This window comes from Oenanthe melanoleuca, chromosome 26 (genome assembly GCF_029582105.1).
Source record: "Oenanthe melanoleuca isolate GR-GAL-2019-014 chromosome 26, OMel1.0, whole genome shotgun sequence".
NCBI lineage: Eukaryota > Metazoa > Chordata > Aves > Passeriformes > Muscicapidae > Oenanthe > Oenanthe melanoleuca.
This window is the reverse complement of record NC_079359.1, coordinates 5,296,648-5,311,136: the sequence shown is the minus strand read 5'-3', so window position 1 is coordinate 5,311,136 and position 14,489 is coordinate 5,296,648. Positions and strand designations below refer to the sequence as shown.

Below are 14,489 nucleotides of genomic sequence, written 5' to 3'. Positions count from 1 at the left end.
AATTAAAAGATAAGTTGTATTTTTGCCTTGAGGAGCAGTGCACAATGATAATTGTGTTCTGACCTTTGCAGGGCCTGAGGCTCTGCTGCTCCCTTTGCACATCAGCTTCGTTCTGATTCCTCTCTTCCTTTCTAAGCAGCTGAGACCAATGGATTGTATTATGGTCCATTATGTTTTGAAACATTCTTGATCCTTACAAATAAAGTTTGGGGTGGTAGGGGAGCAAAGCAAAACCCTGGAAGGGCTGCTCTCAATCCCTTCGTCCTCCAGCCTGGGCTGACACCAAGGATTGCCCCAGCCCAGGGACAGAACCTTGAACTTGGCCTTGTTGAAGTCAGGGCAACATCCTGTATAACTTCTGTTGAATTAGGATCACAACAGCCACAAATTCTGTGATTAGAAAGTAAAAATGTGTCCAGCTGTTCTCAGTGAAGATGCATTAACTGTTTCCAGGATGTTTATGCATTTTGTGCCAGTGAATCCCTGGATGAACCGTGCTGTGGGCAACAGGTGACCCAGAATTCATCACCCACAGCACACTCACAAGCTGCATTTTCCTCACTCTCCTGGCCTCATGGCTCTTTGCATAGGACAAAGGAGCAGGACAGAGAGTGTAAATCTTGTTCTTGATGCATGTTTCCCACTTCCCCCTTCTCAGGGCATGTCCCTGTAGCAGTTTGGACCCCTTCATGTTGGGAAAGTCACTGAAGGAGTCCAGATCTCCTTGCCTTGGCACAGACAGAGCTGAGTCCACTCACATGACAGAGTCTAATCCTCACTCTCTGAAATGCACCCAAAGCAGCCCTGGATTATCTGGGAGAAGCAGGATTTCCAGGCAGGGAATTTCCTTGTTCTGTTTCCTATTTGAGCAGCTCAGTGACTTTTCTCATTGCCACCTTTAGTGGAGTATAAGTAAATCCATGGCTTCACCTGCAGAGCTCAAAATCACATTACATCAGCAACTCCTGAGGACTGGGATCACTGAAAATGGAGAATAATTTCATTAGGGATTGAATAGAGCTTGTGATCTACCCAACCAGGCCCAGCTCGTTTTCCAGCTGCCCTGTCCCAGCTGATCATCTCCTGGTTGTAACCTCTGCCTTGCTTTGGGATACTCCTTAGGGGATGCTGCTACAGAAACACAAGACTCTTATTTTTCTTTAAAAGAAAATATACCATAAACTTTTCTTCTAAGTCCTTGTGACCTTCTTTGTTATGAATCCTTGTAAACAGGAGAAGCGAGCCCTGGAGCGGAAACTCTCTGAAATGGAGGAGGAAATGAAGGTAAGAAATAATCTTCACTGTGTCTATTCCATTTTTTCTGCTTTATATTCATGTCTTTGGGGATTGTCACCAGAGGAGGATGTTAAAGGTGTCCATGGGAAGGATCTCATTACCCTTTCTGCAGTCAGAACTTGCTTTAATGGCCCTGTTCTCCAAAAATAAACTGTCCTGTTCTCATTCATCTGATTGCTTCTATGTTTGATCTGTTCTGCTGATTGATCTGAGAATGGTGAAAGCTGTTCTCCTTAAATGCCTTCCCAAACTAACCTTTTGTGGCATCACTGAGTTCCAGTGTGCTGACCCCCTGTGCTCTGACTAGTCTGCAGCCCAAGTTAAGCCGCTGAGGTTCTCTCCGGATGGGTAAGAAGACCAAGCTGCCTTTTGAGCTCACACACACTGGCCAGGACAAAACACAGAGTGCTTGTGTTCCTCTACTCCCTTCCCAAAGCATGTCACTGGGAGGCCACAGCAGCCTGGGACAATTCCAGCAAAGAGGAATTTGCTTCCTGATGGGATGTGCAGCATGGCTTGCTGTCACGGGCCATGGCCACTGGTGTCTGGCACATTCTGGCTGCCATGGCCACTGGTGTCTGGCACATTCTGGCTGCCATGGCCTGGCTTCAGGATGGTTCTGCCTGTCAGGGGAGCCCTCAGAGCCCAGGCAGCATCTGGCTGCCCACACAGCCCTAAAGCCTCAGCCCAGCTGAGCAGTGCTGCGTCACCTTCGCTGTGTTTCCGTGCTTGTGTTCACAGAGTGAGTGTCCTCTTTGCTCTGCCCCGTGCTTCCCTTCCCTTTCACCATGACAGGTGGGACCAAGCTGCTCTCAGAAGGAAGGACCCACCTGAGAGCTCTCCTGGCACCACATGCTGACAGAAACTACTCCTGCCCCCCTGGAGGAGGCTCCAGCTCTGTTTCTGTTTGAAGCTTTGTGTTTCTGCCAAGCACATCGTTTTGAAAGGACCATTGGCTTGTGCTGCATCTTCTCCTGCAATCAGTAGCACAAGGATGTGGTGGTTTCTTGCTGTAAAGGCTCTTGTTCTCTCAGAGAGGAGAAAATATGTGTGGATGTTTGAGCCAGGAGGAGAAAGAGAAAGGATTGAATATGTCTAAATTCCAGACTCTGTTCAGTGAACAGGTAGCAACCTTTAACTGTGCAGAGACTTTCCTGTAATTACAGAATTGTGGTCTCCAAGAGAAATAGAGGGGTGAGCAGTTTGTGTTGGTCCTTCAGCTCTGCAGATCACTGCAAACTTGCAGCTTCAGCCCATGGAGTAGGAAGACAAGGTGGTGGCCTCTAGTGGCCTCAGTTTGGAAACATACAGCTCTGGAAAGCAATTAATGAGGGAATGTTGGGCACAGCCAGGGTGCCTCCAGTTCAGGTAGTCTGGAGCTGCAGAGCTGTGGAAGCCAAGGTGGTGCAGAGGGAGAAGCACTTCTGGAGGCTGGATATGTTCTCATTCTGCCTTGAGAGACATAAGCTGAAGGAACTTGTGGTCCATCTGAAAATGACCTTCAGGTCTTTGAGACTGATGCTGACTCTGCTCTCTGCCTGTTCTTGCTGCACTGGACAACCAAAGGCACTTTTTGTTAGTAGAACAAATAGGCAAGAAACTGGAAAATCTCTCTTCTGAGGTGCTAATATATTTTTACTAGTTTTTGCAAAACCTTAAGCATGTAGTGGGTATCTGAGGACACTGTGACATGTCATGTTTGACAGCTGCTCAAAAAAAAGGAATATAAAATCTCTGAAGAAGGAAGCATTGATTTGGACCTTTCCAAAAGGAAACTGTTGTGTCCAGTTTCATGGTGCCTTGAAGTGGGAGAAACAGTCCTGCTGTGTTTGCCTGGAGGGAGATAACCTCTGCAGAGCATCTCTGTTAGTCAGTAGTGTGGGAGTTGAGCCAGGAAAGAATCTCCTAATTCTGGCTGGACTTTCATTCTTGCTCGTTGCACTACTGGAGTAGCTGTTGTGCAGAATCAGAAGGAATAAGTAAGAAATTGTGAAGGAAAATGCAAATCCACCAATTTCCTTTAATATGGAGAGCAGCAAGTGGAAACAACCAAACCTGCCAGGTGATGAGGTCTCAGTTTGTTTTTGGGAATTCTTCCCACTAGTCTTTGAATCCAGTAAGACTCACATCTAGCTGTTGAATCCAGGGGTGTCTGTATCCAGTTGTGCACATCAGATGTCCTGGCTGGGGCTGTTCTCTCCTTGCAGCTGACTTCTGAGGAAGAGGAGGCAGAGGTGACAGAAATGTGCAGTACATCAGGAGTGTTTGAGGGAATGAGCTTTTTGCTGTCTGGAGTGTGACCCCTGCTACCAAAGCCATAGAGAAGTGAAGAGGAGCAGGATGGGCTTGGTAACCTCAAGAACTTGGTGGCAGAGCTGCTCCTCTGACCTGCTCTTGCAAAGGTGACAGAGCAGTGCATCACTTCCCTGAGTGACTGTATAATTCAGCTGGAGATACAGAACCTTGGCTGACTCAGGAGAAAGAAAATTAACATTTGCACTGAACTGAATTCAATGCCAAGCGCCCGAGGTCCCAGCTTAAGACAGCAATTGTTCTTGAAGGTCACAGAAGCTCCTTTATTCCATAGCAGTGCTGCAGCTCCTGGCCTCAGCCATCATGCAGGCTCTGGGCATTTTTATTTAGTGTTGCAGGCACAAAATCCATTAATTGAAGGCAGGTACTGAAAGCTGCTTTTGCTGAGCCAAGTCTCAAGCAGAGTGATAAGCAATCACAGCAGTATTGTCCAGATCCTGCTCTTTGGCCTTGGCCTCAGTCCCAGCCTTGTGCATAAGCAGGAGCCTGGCCTACCTGCAGCACACACACACTTTACATAAATGATCCTTTGTGTGGAGGCTGAGCAACAGCTGATGGGACCCTGCTGGGGTTCCATACTATGCTGGTGTGGAAAAACAAAGCATGAAATGATCTGAAATGATCACAGTCCTTCCCACCTCATGTACCATGATGCCCCTACTATGTGTGTTAGATGCTTCCTGCCAGCTGTGAGCCCTGTGATAAAACAGAGGATCTTTATTACCTGTGTATCATAAAATCATGGAATATCCTGAATTGAAAGGGACCCACAGTTCAACCCCTGGCCCTGCACAGACACCCCAACAATCCCACCCTGAGCATCCCTGGCTGTCCAAACTCTCCTGGAGCTCTGGCAGCCTCGGGGCTGTGCCCATTCCCTGGGGAGCCTGGGCAGTGCCAGCACCTCTGGGGGAAGAACCTTTCCCAAAATCCAGCCTGAGGCTGCCCTGGCACAGCTCCTGCCCTTCCCTCAGCTCCTGTCCCTGTCACAGAGAGCAGAGATCAGAGCTGCCCTCGGGAGGAGCTGCAGCCCCCAGTGGGGTCTGACCTCAGGTCAGGGTGAACAGACCAAGTGCCCTCAACCATTTTGGTACCACCAAAAAGAAGTGACTGTTCCAGTACAGCCATCTTCCAGCAGCTCCTGGTGTGATGTATCACAGCATAGCTGTGACATGTCCTTCTGTCCTCACTGAGCACAGTGGCTGCCAGCAAAATTTGGGTGGGTGAAGGGATGATGGATGGATGGATGGATGGATGGATGGATGGATGGATGGATGGATGGATGGATGGATGGATGATGGATGGATGGATGATGGATGGATGATGGATGGATGGATGGATGATGGATGGATGATGGATGGATGATGGATGGATGATGGATGGATGGATGGATGATGGATGGATGGATGATGGATGGATGGATGGATGATGGATGGATGGATGGATGATGGATGGATGGATGATGGATGGATGGATGATGGATGGATGGATGATGGATGGATGGATTGATGGATGGATGGATGATGGATGGATGGATGGATGGATGATGGATGGATGATGGATGGATGGATGGATGGATGGATGGATGGATGGATGGATGGGATATGGTGAGCAGGGCTCTCACTGCTGAGCTGTCACTCAGCTTTCCTGCAGTTTGTTAGCTGTAGCTCTGGTTGGGATCTGTTGATTTAGCTGATGTCAGAACTGCATTTGTGTGTCCAAGGAGCTGCTCTGTCAGTTTGATGATCTCAGGGGCTCAAACCCCATCCTTTGCTGGCTCCCTGCCCTCCTATTTTGCTTCTCTTGGTTTTGCAAAGTTTTTCAAAGAGTTGTCTTCATTCCATCATGGAGAGTAAATATAGTGCTTTTGGGCAGCTAAGAATGGAGCTGATGGTTGGGGATGTACAAAGTGCTTCAGTCTGGTGCAGGAATGAGCCTTGGACAAAATCTGGGATGCAGTGGATTCCTTACCAGCTGCAGCCACCTCTGGGTCATCACAGCAAGACTGGTTTGGGTTGGAAGGTGCCCTCCTCATTCCACCCCCTGCTGTGGGCAGGGACTTTCCACTGTCCCAGGCTGCTCCAAGCCCTGTCCAGCCTGGCCTTGGACACTGCCAGGGGTGGGACAGCCACAGCTGCTCTGGGCAGCCTGAAAAGTGCAGGTTGGATGGATGGACATTGTCTTTGTGTCATAGTAGATTCTTCCATGGTGCTCTCTGTTCAGGACAGCCAGCACCTCCATTTAGGTGCTTTCTGCCAATGAAATGGTAGAAAGGAGCCCCCTTGCCCATAGACCCTTCCCTCTGTCTTCTGCCACTGCAAGCTCACAAGTGAGAGGACATGGGGAGGAATCTGGTGCTTTGTGGGACTGCTTTGGTTTGGGACTGGGATTTTGTCACTTGAACTTGCAATTCTTCTTGTGGTTGTTTCCTGCCTGCCCCTGCTGAGTGTTGGGGCTCTCTCCATCCTGCAGGATGGGTTCTTGCTCAGGAGAGGTTCTGGTTCTTGTGGCCCAGCTGCCTGACCTTTTGGGAGGAAGGAGGGCACAGATGCCACTCAGGAAGCAGCTCTGCAGCTCTTGGCATTTCCTGACACCCACAGTGGTTTAAATGCCACATGAATTCACTTTGGCATTACTGGGAACAGGGTCATTCTTGTGGCACTGGGATGTCTGCATGGCTTGTACCATTTCCCTGTTCTGCTTCCTCATGACCCTTCTGTTCCCTGCCTCTCATTGCTGTGCAAGACCCAGTTTGTGCCCATGCCCAGTTTGTGTCCATGCCCAGTTTGTGCCCATGCCCAGTTTGTGTCCATGCCCAGTTTGTGTCCATGTCCAGTTTGTGCCCATGCCCAGTTTGTGTCCATGCCCAGTTTGTGCTCCTGTCCAGTTTGTGTCCATGTCCAGTTTGTGTCCATGTCCAGTTTGTGTCCATGTCCAGTTTGTGCCCATGCCCAGTTTGTGTCCATGTCCAGTTTGTGCCCATGCCCAGTTTGTGTCCATGCCCAGTTTGTGTCCATGTCCAGTTTGTACTCTTGTCCAGTTTGTGCCCATGCCCAGTTTGTGCCCATGCCCAGTTTGTTCTTGTGCAAGCCCCAGTGTGGGGTGTGATCTCTGTCCTGTCCTGTGCCCCTCATTGCCTTTGTCACCAGGAATTCCCTCCTGGCACGTCTCTGCTGTGAGAGATGCAGTTTAAGGTTCAGACCTGTCCCCTCTGAAGGTCAGAGATAAATTGAGCCTGTGAGCTGAATCTGGGCAGGGATGAGAAACACCTCCCAACCCCAGAGGGTTTGGCAGGACTGAGCCTGGACAGACCCAGGAGCATCACTCAAGGATGAGGGACACAAGCAGACAGTGTCTCAGTGATGTGCCATGGGACAGTGACACTTCCAGGTGCTTCAGTCTGTGCCTTTGGGATCTCCCAGGAAGCTCTGATCACTCTTTGTTCCCACAGCTGCTTTGGCTTTTAGAGATACACAAAGAAAAGGAATTTTAAAGAAATTCTCAGTTCCCAGCAGTGCTTTCAGAGCCTGTGTATGTGTTAAGTCTCTGGTGATAGGTCTCACAGCAGTTCCCAAGTCCCAGGGCTGTCTGGGTAAACTAGAATATAATCCTGCTTTGTGGTGGGAAATCCCTGTATTTGACCTTTTTAAGACTTTGAGGGCCCCTGGAGAAAGAGCTGATTCCCAAAATATCCTGGATGTGTTGTCAGGCTTTTCCCATCCAGCACTCACTGCTACTAATTTCTTTTATTCTCTTTTTTTCTTTCATTGCCTATGGACTAAACTCCCATTTCTGTGCCCATTTGTTTCCATGACGTTCTCTCTGTTCTCTGTCCACTCCTCTCACTCTCTGCAGAATCTCCACCAGCTCAAGCAGATTCACACTCTGAGGCAGATGAATGAGCAGCTGCTGGCTGAGAACAGGGCTCTTACCCGGGTTGTAGCCAGACTCTCTCTGCCTGCCAAGCCCTCCGAGTCAGAGGAGCTGTAGCTGCTTTCCCTCCAGCTCATCTTGCCTCCTCTTCTGCTCTTCCAGGCAGGTCTCCTCTCCTGGCTGGGCCTTTCCTGCTCAGCTCCTTGCTCTCCAGGGTGCCTGGTGAAGCTTTGGCTCAAAGCTCTGAGCTCCACGAGCATGGTGCTGTTGCCACAGCAAGGCTTTGCTGGGGTTCTGCTCACCCTGCTGGCTCTTGCTCTGCTTGGCAGCTGCTGCTGCCCTTGCCAGCTTAGCATTGGGGAATGGCTTTGGGGTGACTTGGCAGTGCCAGCAGCTCCTTGCCTGAATGGTTTGTGTTGGAAGGGCATTGAAGTTCCTCTCATTCCACCCCCTGCCATGGGCAGGGACTCCTTCCATTAGACCAGGTTGCTCCAAGCCCCATCCAGCCTGGCTTTGGACACCTGAAAATAGGTTTATGCTACATGGCTGCTTATAGTAGATTTTTTTTTTAATTTGACTCAGTTCAGGGAGAAGCTAGCACTCAGCAAATCAGATTATCCAAAGTCAGGAAATTTTCAGGGGTGTTGTGAAAAGCGAACATTTTAGACAGAAAGAGCATTTTTAGAAAAACTACAAGCTGAGGTCTCCTCAGCAGGTTTTCTTGGTCACTTGAACAAAAAGGACAAGCTCCTTTCCTTATTTTAAATTGACATTTTTGACTGAGTCCACTGGCTCAGCATCCCCCTGCCTCCTGTGGGCTGGCACAGGCTGGGGATGCAGCAGGAGCCAGACCAGGAGTGCTCTGTTTCCATCTTCTGTTTTAAATCCAGTGCAGGACAATGAGTCTTCCCTAAGCATTGGGAATTTAAATTACATCTCTTCCTGCTACTTCATTGGTTCAATGCTAAAATAAAGCTGTAAATGCTCTTTTCTTGGGGCCCTACCTGTCCTTTGCAGGTTAGTGGGATATTCATATCCCTTGTGACACAAGAAGTCATGTGCTTTTGTGGGCTGGAAGTGGCACCACAGGATAAAAAAAATCTATTTTTAGCACATAAATTATATCAAGGCTGATTAACCATAGAAACAAACTGATGAGGGGAATTGTGGCTTCCCCTTTCCAAAAGACTCAGCTCAAGCCCACATGTATGTCACAAGGGCCAGGGGAGTTGGGTGTCATGTTGTGTGGCCTGGATTGTGCAGATGGTCAGGTGAAATGGTCTCACAGCCTTTCTGGTTTTAATCTGGGGAACTGTTCCTCCTGCCTCATTTCTTCCCATAAACCAGAGTTTAAGTCCTTCTCCTTTCCCACATGCTTTGAGATTGGGCAGAATGATTCCCAGGCTCAAGGACTGATGTTTCACAGGCTGCAAGTCACCTCTCCTCCTCCAGGACGTGCCCACATTATCTCTGCCCTTCCATCCCCTTCTGCTCTGGCTGGGCTCATCCTTCCCTCCTCACTGCAGGTTTGCAGTTCCCTGCTGTGCCTGAGCTGGGGGAGAGCCATGCTCTGTGAGCTCTACTGATTTATTTTCAGCTCTGTTAGTGGATCTAACACAGGATGTTGCTGCTGTGTGTAAACTCTGCCTCAGTGGTGTCTGTGAACATCACTGGTTTAAGCTCTGCCAGATGTACCAAGCTCTGGCAGCAGTGCTTCCCAGTGAGTCTCATTTTCCTGAATCCACATGATTTCTGAGGAGCTGTGTTCTGCAGGGTCCCAGCTAGCACACAGCCCTGCTGCCTCCTGGGCACTAGGAGCTGGGTTATGACCAGGAAACAAGCCCACAGGCACTTATTTCACATTATTTACACTCATTTCCAAATAAGTGACGTGGTTTGCACAGAGCCCCCAGTGAGGCACAGCCCATCCAGCTCCAGCTGAGCCCTGGCCCTGGGGTGGTTCTCTCTGGCATCAGTTCTGGGAACTGTGACAGATTGTCTCTGCCCAAAGGAGTGTCAGGGCTTCACACTCCCATTATCACAGCAATGGGCCCTGCAGAGCCACCCCAGGCAGTGACAGGCCTGGCAGGGCTGCCAGGGCATGGTGGCACTTGTGGCACTGGGAGGCTCCAGGGTGAGTGGCAGGTGAAGCTCAGGAGGGAACAGGAGTGCAGATTGTGAGGGGCTCTGCTGTGTCTCTGAGCACTGATCACTCTGGTGATGGTGGTGGCAGTGTTGCTGCTTTGGCCATGAGAGATGGCACAAGAAGCCATGAGTGCTGCTGTGGTGACAGCCCAGCCATGGTCACAGGCACCTGTCACACCAGGGAGGCACATTCAGCCCCCCTGGCTGGAGCCCTGGCCCAGCACATGGGTTTACCCTTTTCACAATACCCCACATGCAGCACCAGGCCCTCCTCTCTAACAAACCTTCCACCTGAAATAGCCACCAGCAGTGCACAGGGATGGAGCTGGGAGTGCTGGAGCCCAGCAGGGCTGGCCCAGCCATGGCAGAAGGGCATTGCTCTGGGGGGTGCTGGGAGCTGCCCACACTCAGAGCAGCTGATGGTGCAGGGACTGCAGGTGGAGGGGGCAGGACACTGTGGCCATGGTGACAAACCAGGTTAGGAGGAAGGAGAAGATTTAGTACAGATGTTGGATTTGAGGGAATTCCTCCAGGATGCACCATGGCAGACAGAAGTCGTGGCTGGGCTCGTGCAGGTGCTGTGCACATGATCCTGCTCTGCCCTGGGTGTCCCTGCAGCTCACCCTGGGCTCTGCTGGGAGTGACCCCTGTGTCACACCCCAGGCAGGAGCAGGGCATCTCCTGGTGCCCAGCAGCTGGGAACAGCCCATGGAAGGTCACTCACTGCAGAACAGGAGGTCAGCAGGGTTTATGCCAGTGGGAAATGCTGGAAGGGTCTTGTTGAAGCTATTTCTTCTCTGTTTTCAAAGGCTTTTGTCTGTGTTGCAACCTGAGTTGAGCACCCAGGAGGTACCTTCAGTGTCAGTGTGTCCTACCAATCCTCTGGCCTCGTGACTGTATTACCCATCTGTGGGGTCCCAAGGAGATCTGGGGGTATTCTAATGACATCTGGCAAGGTCCTGTCCTAAATGAAGATTCTAGTCCTTTGTTTTTCCTTCTAGTCCTGGCAAAATGAAACACATCAGGAAAACCACCTTTGCTGTTGCCTGCTGAGCTGTATTTGGCCTCTGGGTGCAGGTTTGGGATGGAACAGCTCAGAACTGGTTCCTGCCCTGCTGCTGGGCTGTGGCCTTGCTTTGCACCAGGGGCTCCCTGGCCAGTGCTGTGCTCCAGGCCCCCTCACCCTCCTGCCTGGCAGCCAGCTTGGGGAGCTCTGCAGGTGCTGCAGAGCCATGGGAGTGTGCTGGTGAGGGGATGCACTGTCCCCTCTGACCCCACCTTGTCTTTGTCTCTCTGCAGATTTTGACAGAGCTGAAGTCAGACAACCAAAGGCTGAAGGATGAGAACGGAGCCCTCATTCGTGTCATCAGCAAACTCTCCAAATAGGAATCCTGAGCAGAGGCAGGACAAGGAGGGGTGTCCTACACCAGCTGCCAACCCCAGCCCTAGCCCTCCCCCTTCCTTCCCCTCAGTACAGCAAGTGTTCCAGCTGTGGGATCAATGTCACACCTGCCTTGCCCTGCCCTTTGCTGTACATTCCCTTTCTACCCCTCTTTCCTCCCAACACACCCCCTGCCATTCTATTTGTTTTTTTAATTTATGCATGTTGTGGTATCTCAGACATTTTATTCAAGGGAGAAGTGTGAGGACTGGGTTTGAGCTGCCAAAACTTCTTCCAGAAGCTCAGTACTTGGTTTTGGACTCTGACTGGGAGTGGGAAGCTCCTGCTGTAAAAAGTGACACCTGAAGAATTAACCCAGCATATCCAAGCCCTTTACAGGTGGGAAATGTGAAGCTGGGCTGGGACTCTGAGGATGCACATCAGCCCCTGAGATGAGGGACTCTGGTTACATGTGATGCTGTGAAAGCCACCAGAGCTCATGTTTGTCACTGATGAGCTGTTTTGCACAAAGACCTTCTCCTCTTTCCCCAGCAGACTGAGTTTTCTATTTAAGATTTTGAACCTGTTGAGTAACACCAGTGCTGACACTCAGTGTCAGACCCTTATCCCTCACCCTCCCTTTCCCCACAGCCTGGGTGATCCTGTGTCACATCATGTCCTTCCACAGCTCCTGTCTCTCTGGTTCCAGCATCCAGTTACCACCTGGACTCTTGTTCCTTGGGACAGGATGTATCCCAGGCACTTGCTGAGCTTTCTGAAGGACAAACTTGAACCCCTACAGACCCTCTGCTGCTCTCACCTGTGTGTGAGTGTGAATCACCTTGCTGGGAGCAATGCCCATGCCAGAAACCAGCCTCCCCTTCCAACAGCCTGGGACATTCTCCTGAAGGCAGAGCCCCATTGCAGAGCCTGGTCTGGTGTTTTGGGTGCCCCCCCTGCTGTGATTTGCAGCAGGATTTGTAGAGATCATATGCCAGCCTCCTGTCCCACACACCTTGGAAAGGGAAGGGTGTCAGTGTCAGAGGGACAAGGAGATGCTGGTAACTGAATCACCATGATGGAAGTCTTCTGACCTGTCAAAAACTTGTGATAAGCTTTGACTTTGAAGGAAACCTCCAGAAATATTCCTCTTTAATGTTACATGTACTTTGAACAGTTTGGAGTTGTTCTCTCCCATGGGCATTTAGGCATTGGCTCCTCTCTCCATGCTGTGGGACATCATCAGGTCTGTTGAGCTGCCCTATAACAGACTCTTCTCAAACAATACCTTCCCTCTCAGAAACATCCTGCTGTATCAGAAACATTCTCCCATCTACATCCTTCCATATTTGTCCTTTCATCCCCTTTGTCCTTCAGCTCCCCAGACTTTGTCTGGCCAAGGGCAGTTCTTGGTCCCTGAACCTGGAGGTGGCCAAAAGCAGTTCTGCCATGTTCCTAGGCAGCTCTGCTGGCTCTGGCTGGGGGGTCTCTCCACTGCCAGAGAGATGAGATACTTGAACATGAGCAGAATACTTGAGCTTGCTGAACAGGGTAAAACTTAATCTCTTATTGGGCAGTCCTGGCCTTTTTCCAGCCTCTTGCTTGTTACTGCCTCAGAAAGCCTCTCTGTTTTCCTCTTCCTGGGGTTTTCTCTCTTTGTTCCCCCCTCCCCAATTCTCCATTTTCCACCCTCCCCTCCCTGTCCTGCCTGTTTCCACCTCTCTTGCTCTTCCTGGAGCTGCCAGGTTTCCCAGGCTGCTCTGACCATAAGTTGCTCCTCAGCTGCTGAGCTTTGGCAGGAAGAGACCAAAGCTGGTAAAGGCATCAGGGTTTCTGCAGAGCACTGCCTAAGCCAGGCATCCTTTTTATATTCCTTGATTTTAACCCTGCTCTATTTAACAGCTTTAAGTCTTGAGATCAGTCAATGCTTCCCTGCACGCTGCTCCCCCTGGTGCACTCTTCCTGTGAGTTCTTTGCTGTTTTCTCTCTTGGTGGCCTCTCCTCACTTCAGCCCTGGGCTCTGCCTCTGCTCAGGAGATCAGGGCAGGAGCCTGGTCCCTTCTGTGCCACGTGGAGGAGGAGATGCTCCCTGGGCCAGCACCTCGGGCCAGGCACCCCTGGATGAGGGGATGAGGGGGAGAGCTGAGAACAAAGATCCTGTTCTGCTCACAGGCAGCAGGAAGAGGCCTGATGTCTGTTTTAGGGAGAGGGTTCAACCCAATGTGACAAATCCATCCTGCACTGATGTTTTTCCCTTTCTACCAGGACATTCACTGTGCTTTTTCCCAAGGAACAGAGTGGAAAGGCTGTGGGAGGCTCATTCTTCTGAGTGGCACCTTGCAGAGCCAAATCCCTTAAGCTGAAGTGTCTGCTTAGCACTGGATTCTCCTGAGCCTTGGGCCCCCACAGCTCAGTGTCCCTGACCAGCCAAAGCTGTGAGCATCTCGTGGTGATGGCACAACTGCAAACCAAATTCTTGAGAATGGATTTTTTTTTGTCTCACTTCATGCCTGACATAACCAGTGCACTGAGGAGGTGACAGACAGGACACCTCAAACCCTGTGCTTGGGGCAAGGTGCAGAGCAAATACCTTTTAAAATTGATCCCTCTTGGAACCAGAGCATTTGCCAGACGTGGTCTCCCCTGGGGAACATGAGCTTTTTTTTTCTAAGCAATTGCTTGGGGTGAGTTAATTTTTATTGCTTGGGGTGAACCCACCTGTTGTGGCTGCAAGTTTGGTGATGGCTCTTTGTAAATAAACTTGGAGAAGCAGGACTGGCTGATGAGATGGGGAGAGAATGTATTTTTATGCAACTTTTGAGTGGCCTTTCAAACCCTGAGATGAATGATTTGTTTTACTGGTTGTTGTTATATAGTATTATAAGTATTATGTGTTTGAAAGTTTGGGAATAATATTCACAGCTATGATGCTTGTAAACACAACAGTATTTATAAATGAATAAAGTAAGAGTTGATAAAATAGAAGCTTTGACTTTGCTTCCATCTTTCTGGAATTACAAGTTGTTTGTGCTGGAGTTCCCTGTTTCTCCCACAATTCTTGTGCCATAGCAATATCCATCATCCATAAAAGCACAAACACTGGAGCCACAACACAGGTGCCTTTTGAGGGGAAGCTGAAATGAGCTGGGATGCACATCCCTGAAAGCCCCCACGAGTGGGGAGGTGAAACAGGACAGGGTCCCCCCAGGATCCCCCTGGGGATCAGGCCTGCTTCCCACTCTGGTGGCAAACCCTGGGTTTGCTCTGCTCACGAGTGTGGCACAGGCAGGAGGTGGTGTCACATCTGGGAACCTCTGTCTTGGTGAGGCTGCTGGAACCTCCACATATCCAAGTCTTCAGAGTGGTTGGTGCAGGCTGAGTTCTTCCCCAAGGGTCGGGGGTGTCCAGCATCCCTGTGGAGCAGGATGTGACTGTGTGGACCAGACTCTGTGCTGGGGGCAAAGAATTCTGTGGGGACCTT

At 50.3% G+C, this 14,489-nt stretch overlaps 1 protein-coding gene across 10 annotated transcripts in view; it reads left to right on the top strand.

Moving 5' to 3' along the window:
* PPP1R12B (protein phosphatase 1 regulatory subunit 12B) overlaps nucleotides 1-13,993 on the top strand; it is a 109,179-nt gene extending 95,186 nt beyond the window's left edge. For 4 of the 10 annotated variants that reach the window (XM_056511111.1, XM_056511107.1, XM_056511112.1 and 1 more), the window contains 3 exons: nucleotides 1,234-1,284; nucleotides 7,465-7,644; nucleotides 10,927-11,012. In XM_056511111.1, the coding sequence (XP_056367086.1) occupies nucleotides 1,234-1,284; nucleotides 7,465-7,599 (186 nt within the window). In that variant the 3' untranslated portion in view covers nucleotides 7,600-7,644; nucleotides 10,927-11,012. Of the gene's footprint in view, nucleotides 1-1,233; nucleotides 1,285-1,576; nucleotides 1,645-7,464; nucleotides 7,645-10,926 lie in introns of all 10 variants that reach the window. The other 6 variants (XM_056511114.1, XM_056511108.1, XM_056511106.1 and 3 more) reach the window with 3 other exon arrangements.
* The last annotated feature ends 496 nt before the right edge of the window (nucleotides 13,994-14,489 follow it).